This window comes from Mustela nigripes, chromosome 2, assembly GCF_022355385.1.
Source record: "Mustela nigripes isolate SB6536 chromosome 2, MUSNIG.SB6536, whole genome shotgun sequence".
NCBI classification, from domain to species: domain Eukaryota; kingdom Metazoa; phylum Chordata; class Mammalia; order Carnivora; family Mustelidae; genus Mustela; species Mustela nigripes.
The window spans coordinates 163,919,361-163,934,542 of NC_081558.1; the positions used below are offsets into that span (position 1 = coordinate 163,919,361).

At 37.5% G+C, this 15,182-nt stretch overlaps 1 protein-coding gene across 1 annotated transcript in view; it reads left to right on the plus strand.

Annotated features, from left to right (window-relative positions):
* Positions 1-15,182, plus strand: part of MYH15 (myosin heavy chain 15) — a 150,042-nt gene that overhangs the window by 49,687 nt on the left and 85,173 nt on the right. Inside the window, 8 exon segments of the mRNA XM_059388137.1 lie at positions 976-1,152; positions 2,226-2,330; positions 2,332-2,359; positions 5,377-5,444; positions 6,266-6,353; positions 9,237-9,354; positions 10,281-10,404; positions 12,287-12,423. Of these exon segments, the coding sequence (XP_059244120.1) occupies positions 976-1,152; positions 2,226-2,330; positions 2,332-2,359; positions 5,377-5,444; positions 6,266-6,353; positions 9,237-9,354; positions 10,281-10,404; positions 12,287-12,423 (845 nt within the window).

The following is a 15,182-nucleotide window of genomic DNA, read 5'->3' on the forward strand; positions in this document are numbered from 1 at the left end:
CCTGCTGCTCTGGGGCCTGAACTGGCTGAGTGGATGGCAGAGCTGTGATGGGAACCATATGGCCCACAAAGTCTATTTCCTACATGCCCTTTAAAGAAAATTTTGCTGACGGGACCCATCAGGTTTTCTACCACATTTTCTTTTGTTGTTTTGTTTTTGCAACACTTTAGAAATGTAAAAATCATTATTAGTTCACTGGATATAGACCACAGGGAGGAGTTAGCCCACAGGCTCTATTTTGTCAACCTTTTTTGACAAATGATCCTTTTGAAGCAAACATCAAATCACAATACCTCCTGTTAAAATCTACAAAGACCTCCCATTACACTTAAAATTCAAATGTCTTAGCATGGCCTGGACAGCCGTTGGGATCCAATACTGCTTACCTCTCCAACTCCATCTCTACGTGCTCCATCTAACGACCTCAGCTCTGTCTGCTTTTGCCTCTGGCAGGGCCTCAGACTTGCCAAGTGTGCTCCTGCCTCAGGGTCTTTGCACTCATCATTTGTCTGTCAAGAGTGCTTGCATACAGACCTCAGAATTTGCTCTTCTGGTTCAGGTCAGAGGGTTTTACTTGATTCTCCCACCAAAATTTCTCCCAGCTTGTCCCCCATTCATTCTCTATTTCTTTACTTTGTATGATTTCTTCAGGACAATTAGGTGAATCTAAATTATTTATTTTTTGCTTACTTGACTATTGTCTTTCTACTCCATTAGAATGTAATCACTCTGAGGACAGGCCCTTAATGTATGCAGCTCATGCCTACATTGCCAGCTCCTACTGGTGCCCAGCACCTAATAGGTATTTAATAAATAGTTGTTGAATGGACGATTAACTAGTTATACATAGTGAATATTCTCTCCCCTTATCATCTGATTCAGTTCCAGGAATAAGAGTTTGTATTCATCCCTGCTATTAAAAATACTGCATCCTGGTGTTTTCTTTCATCTGCTGTCCATATGTATCTCCAACAGCCAATGGGCATCTTTTCCATCCTTGAAGAGGAATGTGTATTTCCTCAGGCTACAGATGTAACTTTCAAGACCAAACTTTTTGACAACCATTTTGGGAAGTCAGCTTATTTCCAGAATCCCAGACCTGATAATAAAAGATATGAAGCTCACTTTGAGCTTGTCCATTATGCAGGAAGGGTAAGTTACCTCTAGACCCTCAGCCCTGAATTTTCTTGACGCTGTTTCAAATGCATTGGGTCAAAGTCCCTAGATGATATATAAGTAAAGTTTAGCTTAAATGAAGAGATGAACAACAACAACAACAAAATTTCAGTTCCAGAAAAAAAAGTTGGCATAGTCTTTTAACACTTAGGAAATGAAACACCCATACTATAATAGTCTTCCTTGTGTACAAAGGTTAGAAATCTTAAAATAGACCCTGTCATCCCAACTCAAAGTAAGTCAGCTTCAGAAAGTGATGGAGATCATCAAAGCCATGGGTTTTTCCATATTTGTCACTCCTTTTAAGTTAACATTGTGTGAATGAATGATTTCAACTGATCTTTTTATTGAAGTTTTTTTTTTTTTTTTTTTAATTCTCTCATAAAGAAATAGTCACTGTGAAATAACGGCCTCCAAACTATGGCCAACAAAGGTTTCTAATGACTCTCGGTGCCTCTCCTCATTTCCCCACTGGTGTGTGTTTTGCCCCTTTTATCTGCTTTTCTGCTTCTAGTCAGTGATTCCGGATGAAACAGAAAGAGAATTGATAAAGGATAAAATGATACTTCATCCTTAAAATGACCTGCCAACTGTACATAGATGTGCTTGTAATTGTTTTCTTTCATATCCTTGAATATTAATTATAATCATATTTATAGTAAAATATCATTACAATTGCTAATTTTTTTTAATGTTCAGTGTGTGTCAGAGACAATTGGATTATCTAATCTATTCTTGCCTATGAAGGAGAGCTGATGTGAATTGTTTCTACTGGAAATACCATTTAATTCTCTCTCCCTCTCCTTCCTTAGCAATCTCTCTCCCTTCCCTCCCCTGCTCTTCCTTTCTATAATGTAAAATGGTAAAGTCTGAGAATTTCTTCGGGTTACACAATGGATTCCTGGAGTATTATTCAGTACTGTTACCTCAAACCAATTTAAAGTTAAAGGACTCAAACAATTTATGACTTTTTTAAAGTAATGCACAATTTGCTATGTTAATTTATGCATTCTCTTCTTTTGTTACCTGAACTGCTTGCCTTTCTAAAGGTGCCTTATAACATTAGTGGCTGGCTTGAAAAGAACAAAGACCTTCTTAATGAAACAGTAGTGACTGTATTTTGGAAGTCGTCAAACAGATTACTGGCAAACCTTTTTTGAAAATCCCATCAGTACTGACAGTGGTGAGCTGAACAGTCTTCCCAAATTTTTTAACTTCAGAATGGGATCCATGGCTGCCTCAGCACTTACAAAAACCCTTACCTCTTTCCTGTTGTATCTGTGTCTGCTCCCTGTGGTCTGAGTCATCCCCTCTTATTAGCCTTCTGTCCTCAGGCTGGCGGTTCTTCAGGGAAATGGTGCTGTAAGATAGATGTACTTCAAGGAGCCTGCTCTGGTTTGCTTTTAGCTTCTATTCAACCCCGTTGCAAAGAGGGAGCTGCAAACCATATTTTGATAAACGATTTTGGGGAAATAACAAGCCTCTTCAATCTATATTCCCCAAGTATCTTGGATTTCTCCTTCACAATTCTTTTGTGTTATTGTAACTTGGGGTTATGATAAGCTTCATGAGGGCAGGGATTATGCCCGATTTGCTTAATTGTAGCCTCAAGCATGTAGCAAATACCTGTTTAGCAGGCACTCCATAAATATTTATTAACCAACAAATAACTAATCATGTTTAGTAGTTTGTAATTTACAAAGCGCTTTTAGATACATTATCTTACTCAGTCCCTGCCGTGACCCTTTCAGATACAGAGGGCAAGGCCTTCTTATCTCACAGGAGCAAATACGGAAGAGTTAAGCAACACTCCCAATTTCACAAATCTACTGTTACAAGATAAACTGATATATGTTGAAATTTTAAGCATTTATTTGAGCAGAAATTGATTCAAATAGGGGAGTGTCAAACCCTCTGTGTTTAAGACTGCTCCACTGACAGAAGCTCAGGGAGATACTTTATAGAGAAAAGGTGAAAGCAAATAAGGAAGTTATTGATTGGTTGTCGTTTAAAGCCTACTTGACTGTGATTGGTTGTCCTTAGTGTTTTGATTTTATAACCCTGGGATATTTACAGGCTTAGATTTTGGCTTGTTAATATAGGCCACTATGGAATTAGAGCCACATCAGTCTAATGGCCTCCTTGTTTAATTAAGTTAACGGTAGTACATGCAAAGGCAAAGGTAGGAAGCAGGGCTGCTTCTTGGCCTGGTGCCTATACCACTCTCACTGTCTTCCAGAAACAAAACAGAAAAATGTGCAGGCTAGATGTATTTGAGACATAGTTCAGATTTCTGCACCATGATACAAAGGATTTGAAGATACTGAGCCCATGTGGCTAACATCAGCCTCACAATAGGACTAATGCTAGCTACAGAGGGAAGCTCTCCATGATTCATAACAAAAGTCACCAACTGGCAGCCTTGGAGATGAACCTGGCCTTCAGACATGTTTTGTTTGGTCCACATGGGTTTAAAAAAAATCAGAAGTTTCCACATACACATTTGGATTTCTTTTTTCTTTCCAAAGTGGAAAGCATTGGAAAATGGAAAATCTGGACTGCCTGGGTTCAGACACCGTTGTGGCAATGGGGCGAGGTTAAAGGGTGTATACTGTCATTTCCTAACCTCCTCACAGTCCTGTTATCTCACACCCAGCTTTAAGTTAATTCCTGGCCCCAGCAGGCTGATTTGGGACTCCGGATTGACATGGTCAGGAAATGGAGAGAGAATTTGGCACTTCCTGGCTCCATCAGCACAGATGACGTATTTCAGGAACAGGCCTGAAATCCCATTGGCCTCCCTCAAGAGGGTGAGAAATGAAGGCTATTGTATTTGGACCCTGATAATCTTCAGGCAGTGCATTTGCCTGATTCTAATGGCTTCTAAAGTGCCCCTGAGCATTCGGTTAGATAGTGACTCCTAAGCTTACGGCTCCCAGATGGGTCATTCTCTGATCATAAGAGATCAGGCAGCAGTTCAGGCAGAGAGTCAGACAGGAAATCATCTTCAGACTCTTCAGAGTGTCTGCTGTGTCCTTTGGAAACAGAAAAGAATAACTGTCCAGAATGTCCCCCTTTTTTCGTAATTTTTCAAGCACCTCCTGAAAATACTTGCCTCCACGTTTCTCCCTCTTCCAAATACTAAATTACCCATAGAACCATATTTTTTTCTGGGAGAATCCAAGACATTATAACTGGAGTTATCCATAATTTTTTTAAAAAAATTAATAGTGGAAGGTAGTAGTATTCCCTTTTCATAGGTGGAGGAACTGAAACACCAAGAGGTCCAGTGACTGACTCAGAGGGCCTGAGGCATGTCAGTAGGATGTTAATGATTCAGCTTTAGGATTTCTGCCCCAGCACAGGTGTTACTCAGGTGCAGAGAATATTTTGTGTTACATGCAGACAGCTGGTCCATTTTTTCTGGACTGCCTAGGAATTTTGCAGTCATTGTTGCTGTTGTACATCTTTGTGAGTTAGCACTACACAAATGTGTATAAAACAATTTGGTTTAGCATGGACCCTTTTGCTTGAAGAAAATGGAAATAGATTATATTTTTCATAAATTAAAAAACCGATGCCTGACTGTTGCCAAAAACACAGACGACATGGAAAAACAAAGAGAGAAACATAAAAGTTACCTATCACTCTACATAGAGTGATAGCAATTGCTAACACTTTAGTATATGCTTCTCCCAATATTTTTTATATATTTAGTTGCTAATAATACAACTATACTGACAGACATGTATACATACTCAGGATCATAGCACACACAACTTTATAACCTACTTTTTCTCTTAAAATAACTCCTAGGAATCTTTCCATGTCAGGTATATGGATCCTCCTCATCATTTTAAAAGGCCACAGTATTTCATTTTATACATACTCTTTCATAATTTAACTAGTCAATCTCCTACTGAAAGACATTTGCTTTGATAACTTTAGTTTTTGTTTATTTTATTTTATTTTTGTCAGTGACTAAACAATGCTGTAGCAGTAACTTTGCACAGTTGCCCAACTATTTCTTTAAGGAAGAACACTAAAAATAGATATTTGTGTTGAGACAAATATTTTTAAAGCTTTTCATAGATATTGCCATATTGCTTCTAGAACTTGACAAATTTATGCTTTCATCAACAGGGTATGATAATGTGACAAAAAAAGAGCTTTTTAAATGCTTTTTTTTTCTTTTTTTAGCTCTACAGTTTGGGGAGAAGAAACGCAAGAGAGGAGTTTCATTCCAAACGGTTGCATCTCTGCATAAAGTAATTTTTAATTGCATCTATTCATATATTAACTGCCTCACAATCTGCATATGTTATTACTTATTTGAATTTTCACGTCTTCAAGGTAAAAGTATCTGAAGTTAGCCAAGTGGGAAAAGTTGAAGTTTATCTTGATATTAATGGGTTTTTTGTGGACACTATTGGTACCTCACCTAGTCCCCCTTATCAGCCCTACACCCATCTTTTAGCTAATGAGAATGTTGGCTCATAAAAATTCACAGGTCCCAGAATTGCCACTGGCAAATGGGAAGCTAAACTCTCTCCTTATCCCTCCAGACTCTGACTTCCTTTCTTGCCTCAAGATGTGGGGAACAACTGTGGTACAATTGGTGCATTTGTGCTCAGAGTTCCTTCAGGGATCACGTTCAGCTTTGAATCTATATCACTGTTTTGTTTTGTTTTTTCCCCCTACCCTATCCTGCTTCTCAGGTAAATCCCTGATTCAGATCCTGCTTCCAGAGAATCTGACCTTAGAAAAACTTTCTGCACAGAAAACTTGAGAAACAATTTATGTGTTCAAGTCATTTGTTTGCCCAGCCATAAATTATCACTATCAAATTCAAAACAGGTAGATATGATTCACAACAGAAGTGCATCTGTCAGATAACTATTGACTTGCCTTAAGAAAGAAATAATGTATGGTTTGGTAAGCACAGAAGGATGTTGAATTCATTATTTTATTGTTGATATGCATCTTCGCTTTATGATTAAGTTGATAGACTTGGAGACAATTGTGAGGTAGATCAGTATTTTTAGTGATTTGCAAAGTGATTCTGTGTTTGTTAGGGTCTCTATATAAGGAAAACCTAAGTAAATTGATGACTAAGCTGAAATCAACAGCACCTCATTTTGTAAGATGCATAAATCCCAATGTGAACAAAATGCCAGGTAAGAATTAGACTTTTTGTGATCTGCACTAAGAAATACATTTGACTCAAGCTATGTTGAATGTCTTTTTTAGAAAATTTACCAGTTCCTTTTATATATATAAGCGTTGATTTCAGATAGAAAAATGAAAGTAACTTTAAAGTGAGATGTTCAGAACCTCAAGATTGCTTTTGAATTGAGAGTTGAGTGGACACACAGAAGGAATTCACAAAACCAACTCAACTGGGTAACATTAGAATGCTTGATATTACCATTTAAATTCCTCCTTGTATCTCATGCTAAAATCTGGACAAGCTTCTGTGCCATTGTCGATAAGGGCCAAGTATAATAAAGAGGATTAGATCATCAATGGAGGAATTAAGGTAGATGTTTCAGCATAAAGGAAATTATTTGGTCTGAATTATATAAACTGGCTGTAAAGACAGTTAATATAATCCATATAAGCCAATTATATAAACTGGCTGTAAAGACAGTTTATATAATCCATTTCTAATTTTTGAGAACTCCCTCTAGCCTTCTTGCCAATACTAATATCTTCCCTCTCTCTAATAGCACCCATCTTTTTAGTTATGTACTTCTGAGGGGTGGACAGTTTTTTGTTTTTATTTTAAGGTTCCCCCCCCCCCCTACTACCCACAGCAGTTTTATTGAGATATAACTGGCATATAGCACTACAGTATGAATTTAAGGTATATAGCATAATGATTTGACTTATATATATTGTGTAATGATTACTAAGTTCAGTTAACATCCATCATCTCACATAATTTTTTTTCCTTGATAAGAACTCTTAGGATTGACTCTCTTAACTTTATTATCTTGATGCTTAGGTTTTCAAGTATACCATACAACGGTGTTAACTATAGTTATCATATTGTATATTGCATTCTTGGTACTTATTTATCTTACGACTGGAAGTCTGTGCCTTGTGACCATGTTGGTCCAACGTCCTCACCCTCCCCCACCTCTTGTTTTTGATAACCACAAATCCATAAATCTATCTCTTTTTCTATGAGTTTGTTTGTTTTTAAATTCTGCATATAAGCAAGATCATATAGTATTTGTATTTCTCTGCCTCACTTATTTCCCTTAGCATAATGACCTCAAGGTCCATCCATGCTTTTGCATATGGTGGGGCTTCCTTCTTTTTTATGGCTGAATAATATTTCATGGAATATATAGATGTGTATATATATATGCATATATTTGTATGTGTGTGTGCAAATGCATACATATTCTTTATCCATTCTTCTGTCTCTGAACACTTAGGTTGTCTGCATGTCTTGGCTATTATACTGGATACTTTTTTGATGAGTGGATTGTAGTAGATGGGCAGTAGTGAAATATTTCTTGTTTTTAATTGCCAAAACAAAGTTTTTATAGACCTTAACTACATGGATTATTTTCTACACATCATGGGTTTGAAGTTTCTCAGACTTCTTTCTCAGGCTTCTACATAACTTGGTCAGAGGTGTCAGCTTCAAAATTGTATAGATGATACACACTTATGTCTTCAGAGCACTAATCACCCTTGGAATATATAGCTAGCCAGATGCTGCTGATTTTAATTTCTGAGGTTCTGTAGTATCTTGCATTTTTATTAACCTCCTGTAATTAGGACCCCAGTCTTGACAGCCTGTGACCTATTTTGGGAAAGTGTGATACTAAACAATGATGTTGCAGTTTGGGTTTTTGCAACACAAACACTTCTTGTTCATTGATGCTGTATGTTTTTGCCTCATTGTTTCTTATCAGCTGGGTTTCTGAATGCATCTAGGGACACTGCTTCCATTTGGCAAGAAATCTAATTAGCTGCCTCTATTTTGGAGCAATTCTGTTACCTATTAGAGTTGTCTCCCATTGAGTCAGCTCTGATTTTAGCAGTTGATTTTTTTTTTTTTTAAGTCATAGGACAAAGTCCTAAGAAAAGCTTCATGATCTAATCAAGACAGTTTTTCATATGTACTTAAAGGGAATGAGTATACTTGATCTTTTGGGGTCATAGAGCACCACTTGTTCCCCTTCTTACACATCATTTGTTTCTGTCTATGAAAGGGGTTGGAGTACAGGAATATGGATATATGGCTTAGGGTTTATTTCTGTGACCCTGGACATAAGTTGAGATTCATCTCATTTCCATTTTTCTTATAATACTATCATAAGGCCTTTGTGTTAGGAGGAACGCTACTTGACTTCTTCCAGAAGGTTTGCTGAAAGACACAGTGGCTCCTTGGAAGGTTTTTCAGAGGCTTGTCTCAGAGATTGCAGCCACAGCTCTGGTAGGGCCTCATCCGATAAACAAGGAGGTGGTAGGAAGATGCTTATGCTACAGAACAAAACTCAGGTGCTCTCAAGATAATAAGGAGAGAATGTAGGCTGGGATGTGACCAGGTCCTTCATAAGGCAAAAAAGGAAACATTCATAAAATGTCTGTGTTCATCTTCTCCTTTTTTATATTCCCCCATTCTTGTAATCCTTCCCCTCCCTACTTGGAGGTGGCAGTTCCCTTTTGTGTTCTTACCCTCTTCTCTAGCTGGTTTTCAGCCAGAGAAGGGATGTAATAAAAGCTATTTATAATCCTAGCAAAAATGTATTCTTTTTCATCTTCTAGTTGTATTTGCTTATAAAACTTGACAAACCATGAATTAAAGGGTTCATTCTGTGTTAGAAGAATTTCAGGTAAATCCGACTTAGAGACTCTTGCATGATAGGTTGGGTACTGAGAGTGCCACTGGGCTGGGAGTGAGTGAACTCCTATTGCCTATTATATTAAAGAACATCAAATTCAAACTCTTTTTTAAAATCCCAAGATGCAGCAATTAAGACAAGATCTTGGGTAATAATTCTTTTGGACACAGACTGAGAGTGATCCTTTTTCTACAGGTTTATTAGACCCTTACTTGATTCTGCAGCAGCTGCGCTGTAATGGTGTCTTAGAAGGAATCAGGAAGTGCTGTGAAGGTTTTCCAAACCAACTGCTATATGCTGATTTTAAACAAAGGTAAAAATACATCCCAGGATCTGAGGAGCCCAAGGCAGCCCATTCTGTTTTCCTCTCTTTCTGAGTGTTTAGGCATGCATTATTTGTTTGGTTGATGTCCTCCAGACTACAGATCGATGTGTTTTGGTGGTGGTGAGATATATGACGACAGAGTTCCATTATTACTTCCCCTTAAATCCAACATCCATGTAGCTGTAATATTCTTAAATCTCTATTAACGGGTAATAGACCCACATATAGAAGAAATATATACAGAAGAAAGACACGGAGGCTGAATTGAATTTCTGAAATGTCATATGTACTTAATCGTAGCTGCCTTCCAAGCAGGCTGTTGCTGTACTAGCAAGCCTGTGAAAGAAAGGAAGCCAGCAGGGTGTGTGGCAGGAGGCAGGAGAGGCATTTCTGCTTTCTATTTTCTGAATCCCCAAAGTATAAATTATAGGTCATCAAGCAAATTTGAGCAAAGTATGGTAGAGAAGAAGGAGTACATGTCTCAGGTTAAGAGACATATTTCTAGCTCTCCACCAGCTCACCATCAGGGTGAAGAAATCTTGGAAGAGCATTAAAAAAAAAAAAAAAAGCATTTAATGTCTCTGCTTTCCAGTTATCTTATCGGTATGATAGAGATACTTAAGCCCGCCTCTTTCCCTTCCCTTGCCTCCCAATCTCTCCTTCCCTCCCTAATTGAGCGGAGAATCAAATGACATTGTCTCTAAAACACTATGAAAGTACAAACTATTATCCCCAAATAAGGGATTATTGCTTGTATTCTCATTACTATTGCCATGAGTTTTGTGAAAATTGAATATATTTGTAGGAGAGGTACAAGTCTGTACCTCCTCTATCTCACTTGTTCAAATTATTCTTTCTGTGAATCAGATGACCTCTCTGACCCCAGGATTTATTCTTTATCTATTTTAAATTAGGCTCTGCATTTTGCACCCAAAGGCATTTCCAAAGAGTAGGTTTGTAAGCAGCAGAAAAGCAGCTGAGGAATTACTTGGCTCATTGAAGATAGACCATACCTAGTACCGCTTTGGAATCACTAAGGTAACCAGAAAACTAGGAAGAATGCATTTGGAGAAGAGTAGGAGAAAAGAGTGTATATCTTAAAATACCCATGAAAGTGCAATGATAAGGCATTCTACAATTCTTGTGACCACAAATAACACAAATAGAGCTCAGCTGAAAGTGGAGACATCGGTGCTATTTGAGAGAAAACTCAGTGCTTCTTAAATCTTAGTGTTGACTACATGTACATTTTTATAATTATTCATCTAAGTAAGTTTGTGCCAAGATATAAAATATTGAATCCACCTTAGTGTGCTAGAAAATGTGCATAGACATCAGAGCTAGAAAAAGGTGAATCAACTTACTGGAATGAACTGCTTGTCTGTGTGTGAACGGATTCATCAACAAGTACTCTTTTGGGGAATTAATTCTACAAAACTTGTATTTGTTTTAATTACTGTACGAGTAATTAAAATGTTAAGGTCAACCCCACTATCCCAAAAAATTAATCCACAGAGAAGTTTTTAAAATGTGGTTTGCTAAATTCTGCTTTGTCCTAGATGATTTTGATAGGATCCACACATTATGGGAAACTTCTGACTAATAGATTTGGTTTTATTTGATAGTCAACATCAGGTTGTTCCTAATGACATACATAGAAGGACCAAATTATTAGAAAGAGAATTGGAGGGTCTAGGGTGAAAAGCTCACAGAAAAAGGAGCTCCATTGGACATGCCTGTAAAATGTTACTTGACTCCTACATTTTGAGTACCTGAGAATCTGTTTCTGGTGTTTGTTGCTTCTGCTGATTTCCACTACTGGTACCTTGTTTCCCTATGGATTTAGTTGTTTTTGCTGTATACTACTAGTCTAGATAGGACTAGGTTAAAGAGCCTCCTGAGGCACAAAGTTTAAGATGGCACTCACTATTAGGTTCATGTAAGTACTGACTTAAACAACCCTGAAAGTGAGTTCTTCCCTAAAATTTGTTCCTGACACCTCACTCACCTCATCTTGGCCATTACTTCTAATTCTTGAAAAAAGTATCGATGTGGATTTTTTAATGGTTAAGACATAGTCACTTTCTCCGGAGCAGAGATCGTCAAACCTTGGCCTAAGGGCCATTTCTGTGGCCTATTTTTAATATGGCCCATTAGTTAAAAATGGTTTGCATTTTAAAATGGTTGGGTTTTTTTCTTTCTTTTTTTTTTTTTTTTTTAAAGAAGTGGGAAAGGAAGAGGAAGAAAGGGAGGAGAAGAAAGGGAGGAAGAGGAAATGAAGATTCTATAGATCTGTGAAAATTCTATGTGACTTGTAAAGCCCAAAAATATTTTCTATCTGGCCTTTCACAGAAAAGTTTGCAGACCCCTGTCTGGCACTGCAGAACACTGCTTGGCTGGGTCGATCTTAAAATTTAAACCAGGTTCCCTCAACAGCCTATACATTATTAAAAGATGAGGAGAATAGTCTATGTTCTTAAGGAACCAAAAATAACCACAGGATTAAATAAAATATTTTTGCAAATTTTAGATTTATAAAAGCAAACCTTCTAGAATGTACATTTTACACCTTGAGTAGGACTTAACAAGAAATACAACTAATCAATGAATATACCAGTTGTTCACACAGTCGTTCAGTAGACTGAATAATGAATGCCCATTATGAGTGGAACTCGCGCCTGATTATTTCTTTTTTTTTTTTTTTTTTTTTTTAAAGATTTTATTTATTTATTTGACAGACAGAGATCACAAGTAGGCAGAGAGGCAGGCAGAGAGAGAGAGAGGAGGAAGCAGGCTCCCCACCGAGCAGAGAGCCCGATGCGGGGCTCGATCCCAGGACGCTGGGATCATGACCTGAGCCAAAGGCAGAGGCTTAACCCACTGAGCCACCCAGGTGCCCGCGCCTGATTATTTCTTTTAGGTGTTTTTAAAAGCTGGCTTTCTGGAACAACTGGAATCAATGAGAGATGAGAGACTATCCAAAGTCTTTACATTGTTTCAAGCCAGAGTACGGGGCAAACTGATGCGAATCACGTTCCAGAGGATTCTGGAAGAGAGGTATGATATCCTTACCCTACACTCCCACTGCCAGAGTAGCAGTGTACCTGCATCAATGTGACCTTATCTCACTGCCTTATCATATGTCAGTGTAAAGGCTGCCACCTCTGCTCAGGCTGGGACTTCACTTAAAATTTTTAAATCCTGGAACACCAAACAGAGCACAAAGGGCTTTTATTGCAGTATCTAACCAAGTAAAAGCGTAATTCAGATATTTCTTGTATTGTTTCTGGGCTTCCCTTTGGAGGGATTCTTTATAGTCAAGGAAGTCTGGATCTCTGAGGGTGGCATGACTCACAATTCATAACCAAAGCAGACCCGGAAAAGTTCGCATGCATTCCACAGCCAACTCTAGGGAAATTTGCTACAGAGTGAGGAGGTGTTCTGACCACTTTACAACCTCCCCAGGGTCAGAAACTGTGGCTGTTGGTGATATGTAATCATAACTCTCTTATTTCATTTCAGGCAGGTTCACTAGGGACATTTATCATCACATTTGGACACTAAGGTGTAGGTTTTGTCTATTCTTTAAGAGAATTATGGAAAGCAAGCTAGAAAAATCTCTAAACAAAGGGATTGTGAGCAAAAGATTCTGCAATTGTTGCATTAACTTTTTCTATGGTATAGTTTACCTTCTGGAGAGAGGGCCACAGATCTTGGTATAACTTGTTTAATTGATAATGTGTTATTTCCTTCTGTTTTATCAAAGAAGAAAAAGATAATTACATGGTGATAGCAAAGATATTAAGAGACCTTTCCTAAACAATCTCCTGTAACTCATATCATGCTCAGTAAGGCATGGGAATTTATGGGAGTTTGGGAATCAGAAGACATAGCTTCTAGGACTAGTTATATAAATTTTGGTAAAACTCTTAATGTCTATATAGTTCACTTCCTTCATCTGTAAAATGAGGTCTTTAAAAAAATTATTCATTTGAGAGAGAGACAACACAAGCAAGGGGGTGGGGGAGGCAGAGGGAGAGGGAAAAACTGACTTCCCGCTGAGCTATGAGCCTGACATGGAGCTTGATCCCAGTACCTGAAGGTCATGACCTGAGTGTAAGGCTGACTCTTAATTGATTGAGCCACCCAGGTGCCCCATGTAAAATGAGGTCTTTACCATCCACTCCTTCTAAATAATAGAATGACTTTAACAATTTTTTAAATTTTTAATTTTAAAATTTTTTTACAGACTTTTATTTATTTCAGACAGAGAGAGAGTATGTATGCATAAGCAGGGGTGGGGGAATAGGGCACAGGCTCCTGGTTGAGCAGGGAGCCCATACCAGGACCCTGGGATCATAGCCTGAGCTGAATGCCGACGCTTAACCAACTGAGCCACCCAGGCACTCTGGCTTTAAACAATTATTCTAAAATATTTCAAACACACAGAAAATATTTTAATGCATACTCATGGAGCTTATTATCAAAAGTTTAGCAGTTTCTAACATTTTCTCTCTATTGCTCACGATTTAAAAACATTTACAAAATTGAAGCTCTTTATGTATTTCTCCCTTAATCCAGGTCCTATACCTAGTTTCCCAGATCCTGAATTTTTGTTATCATTCTATGTTTCATTCATGTTCATATATAAAACATATAAAGATATGTTTTCATACCTTTAACATATTTTTCTGGTAGCTGCTCACAACATTAAAAAAAATAAATTAACAAGGGCACCTGGGTGGCCTAGTCAGTTAGCTGTCTGCCTTTGGCTCAGATCATGATCCTGGAATCCCAGGATGGAGCTCTCTGCTTAGCACTCATGTTCTCACTCTCTCTCTGTCTCTCTCTGTCTCTCTCTCAAATAAATAAAATCTTTAAATAAATAAATGAATAAATAAAAATAACATACGGTTGAAGCATCTTGTGTATTTCTGCCTTGATCTGAATCCTGTGGAGATATGCAGATATCCTTAAAAGGTTATACGATTTTGTCTGTATTCAGTCTTCACATAAATAATATTCTGTATATATTATACAGAAATTTGTTCTATTTTTTCAGTACTATTTTTGAAATTTATTAATGTTGATAAATCTAGTGCTAGATTATGGATTTAACTGCTATATAATAATCCACTGTACAAATACATCATGATTTATTGATCCATTTTCTAACTCAAGTAAATTTAATTCATTTACAACTTTTTCCCATTAGGAACAGCTCTCTAGTGTCATTTTTGCAAATGTCTGCCCCTTCCCATATGCAGGAGTTTCTTGAGGGCAATATCACTCAAAATGCTGGTTCATGCTCTAAGAGTTTGTGGGTAACAGCTGGTGAGGCCCGCACTTTCCATAGCTTTTCTCTAGGGTATGAATTAGTAGGTTTTAGCCTACATACCACTTCATCTTCAGGAGATATCACCAAAATGCTTTCCAATTTACTCTTCACCAGAAGTATATGAAAATCCCATTGCTCTATATTGATGCCAACTTGTGGTATTTTGGACTTCAAAAACTTTTGCCAAACTTTGTCATATTTCTGACTGCGGGGAAAGCTATCATTTCTCTTTTAAGAAGATGTTAACTGTAGATTTTTCTTTTTGTAGGTATGATATATTGTGTGGAGGACTTTTATTCCATCCTATGTTGTTAAGCACTTTTCTCAGGAAAATGGTTAAATTCTTCTTCTGCATCTGGTGAAATAATTGCATAGGTTTTTTTCCCCATTGACCTTTAAGTATACTGAATTATATTGATAGATTTTTTTTTTAATTTTTTATAAACATATATTTTTATCCCCAGGGGTACAGGTCTGT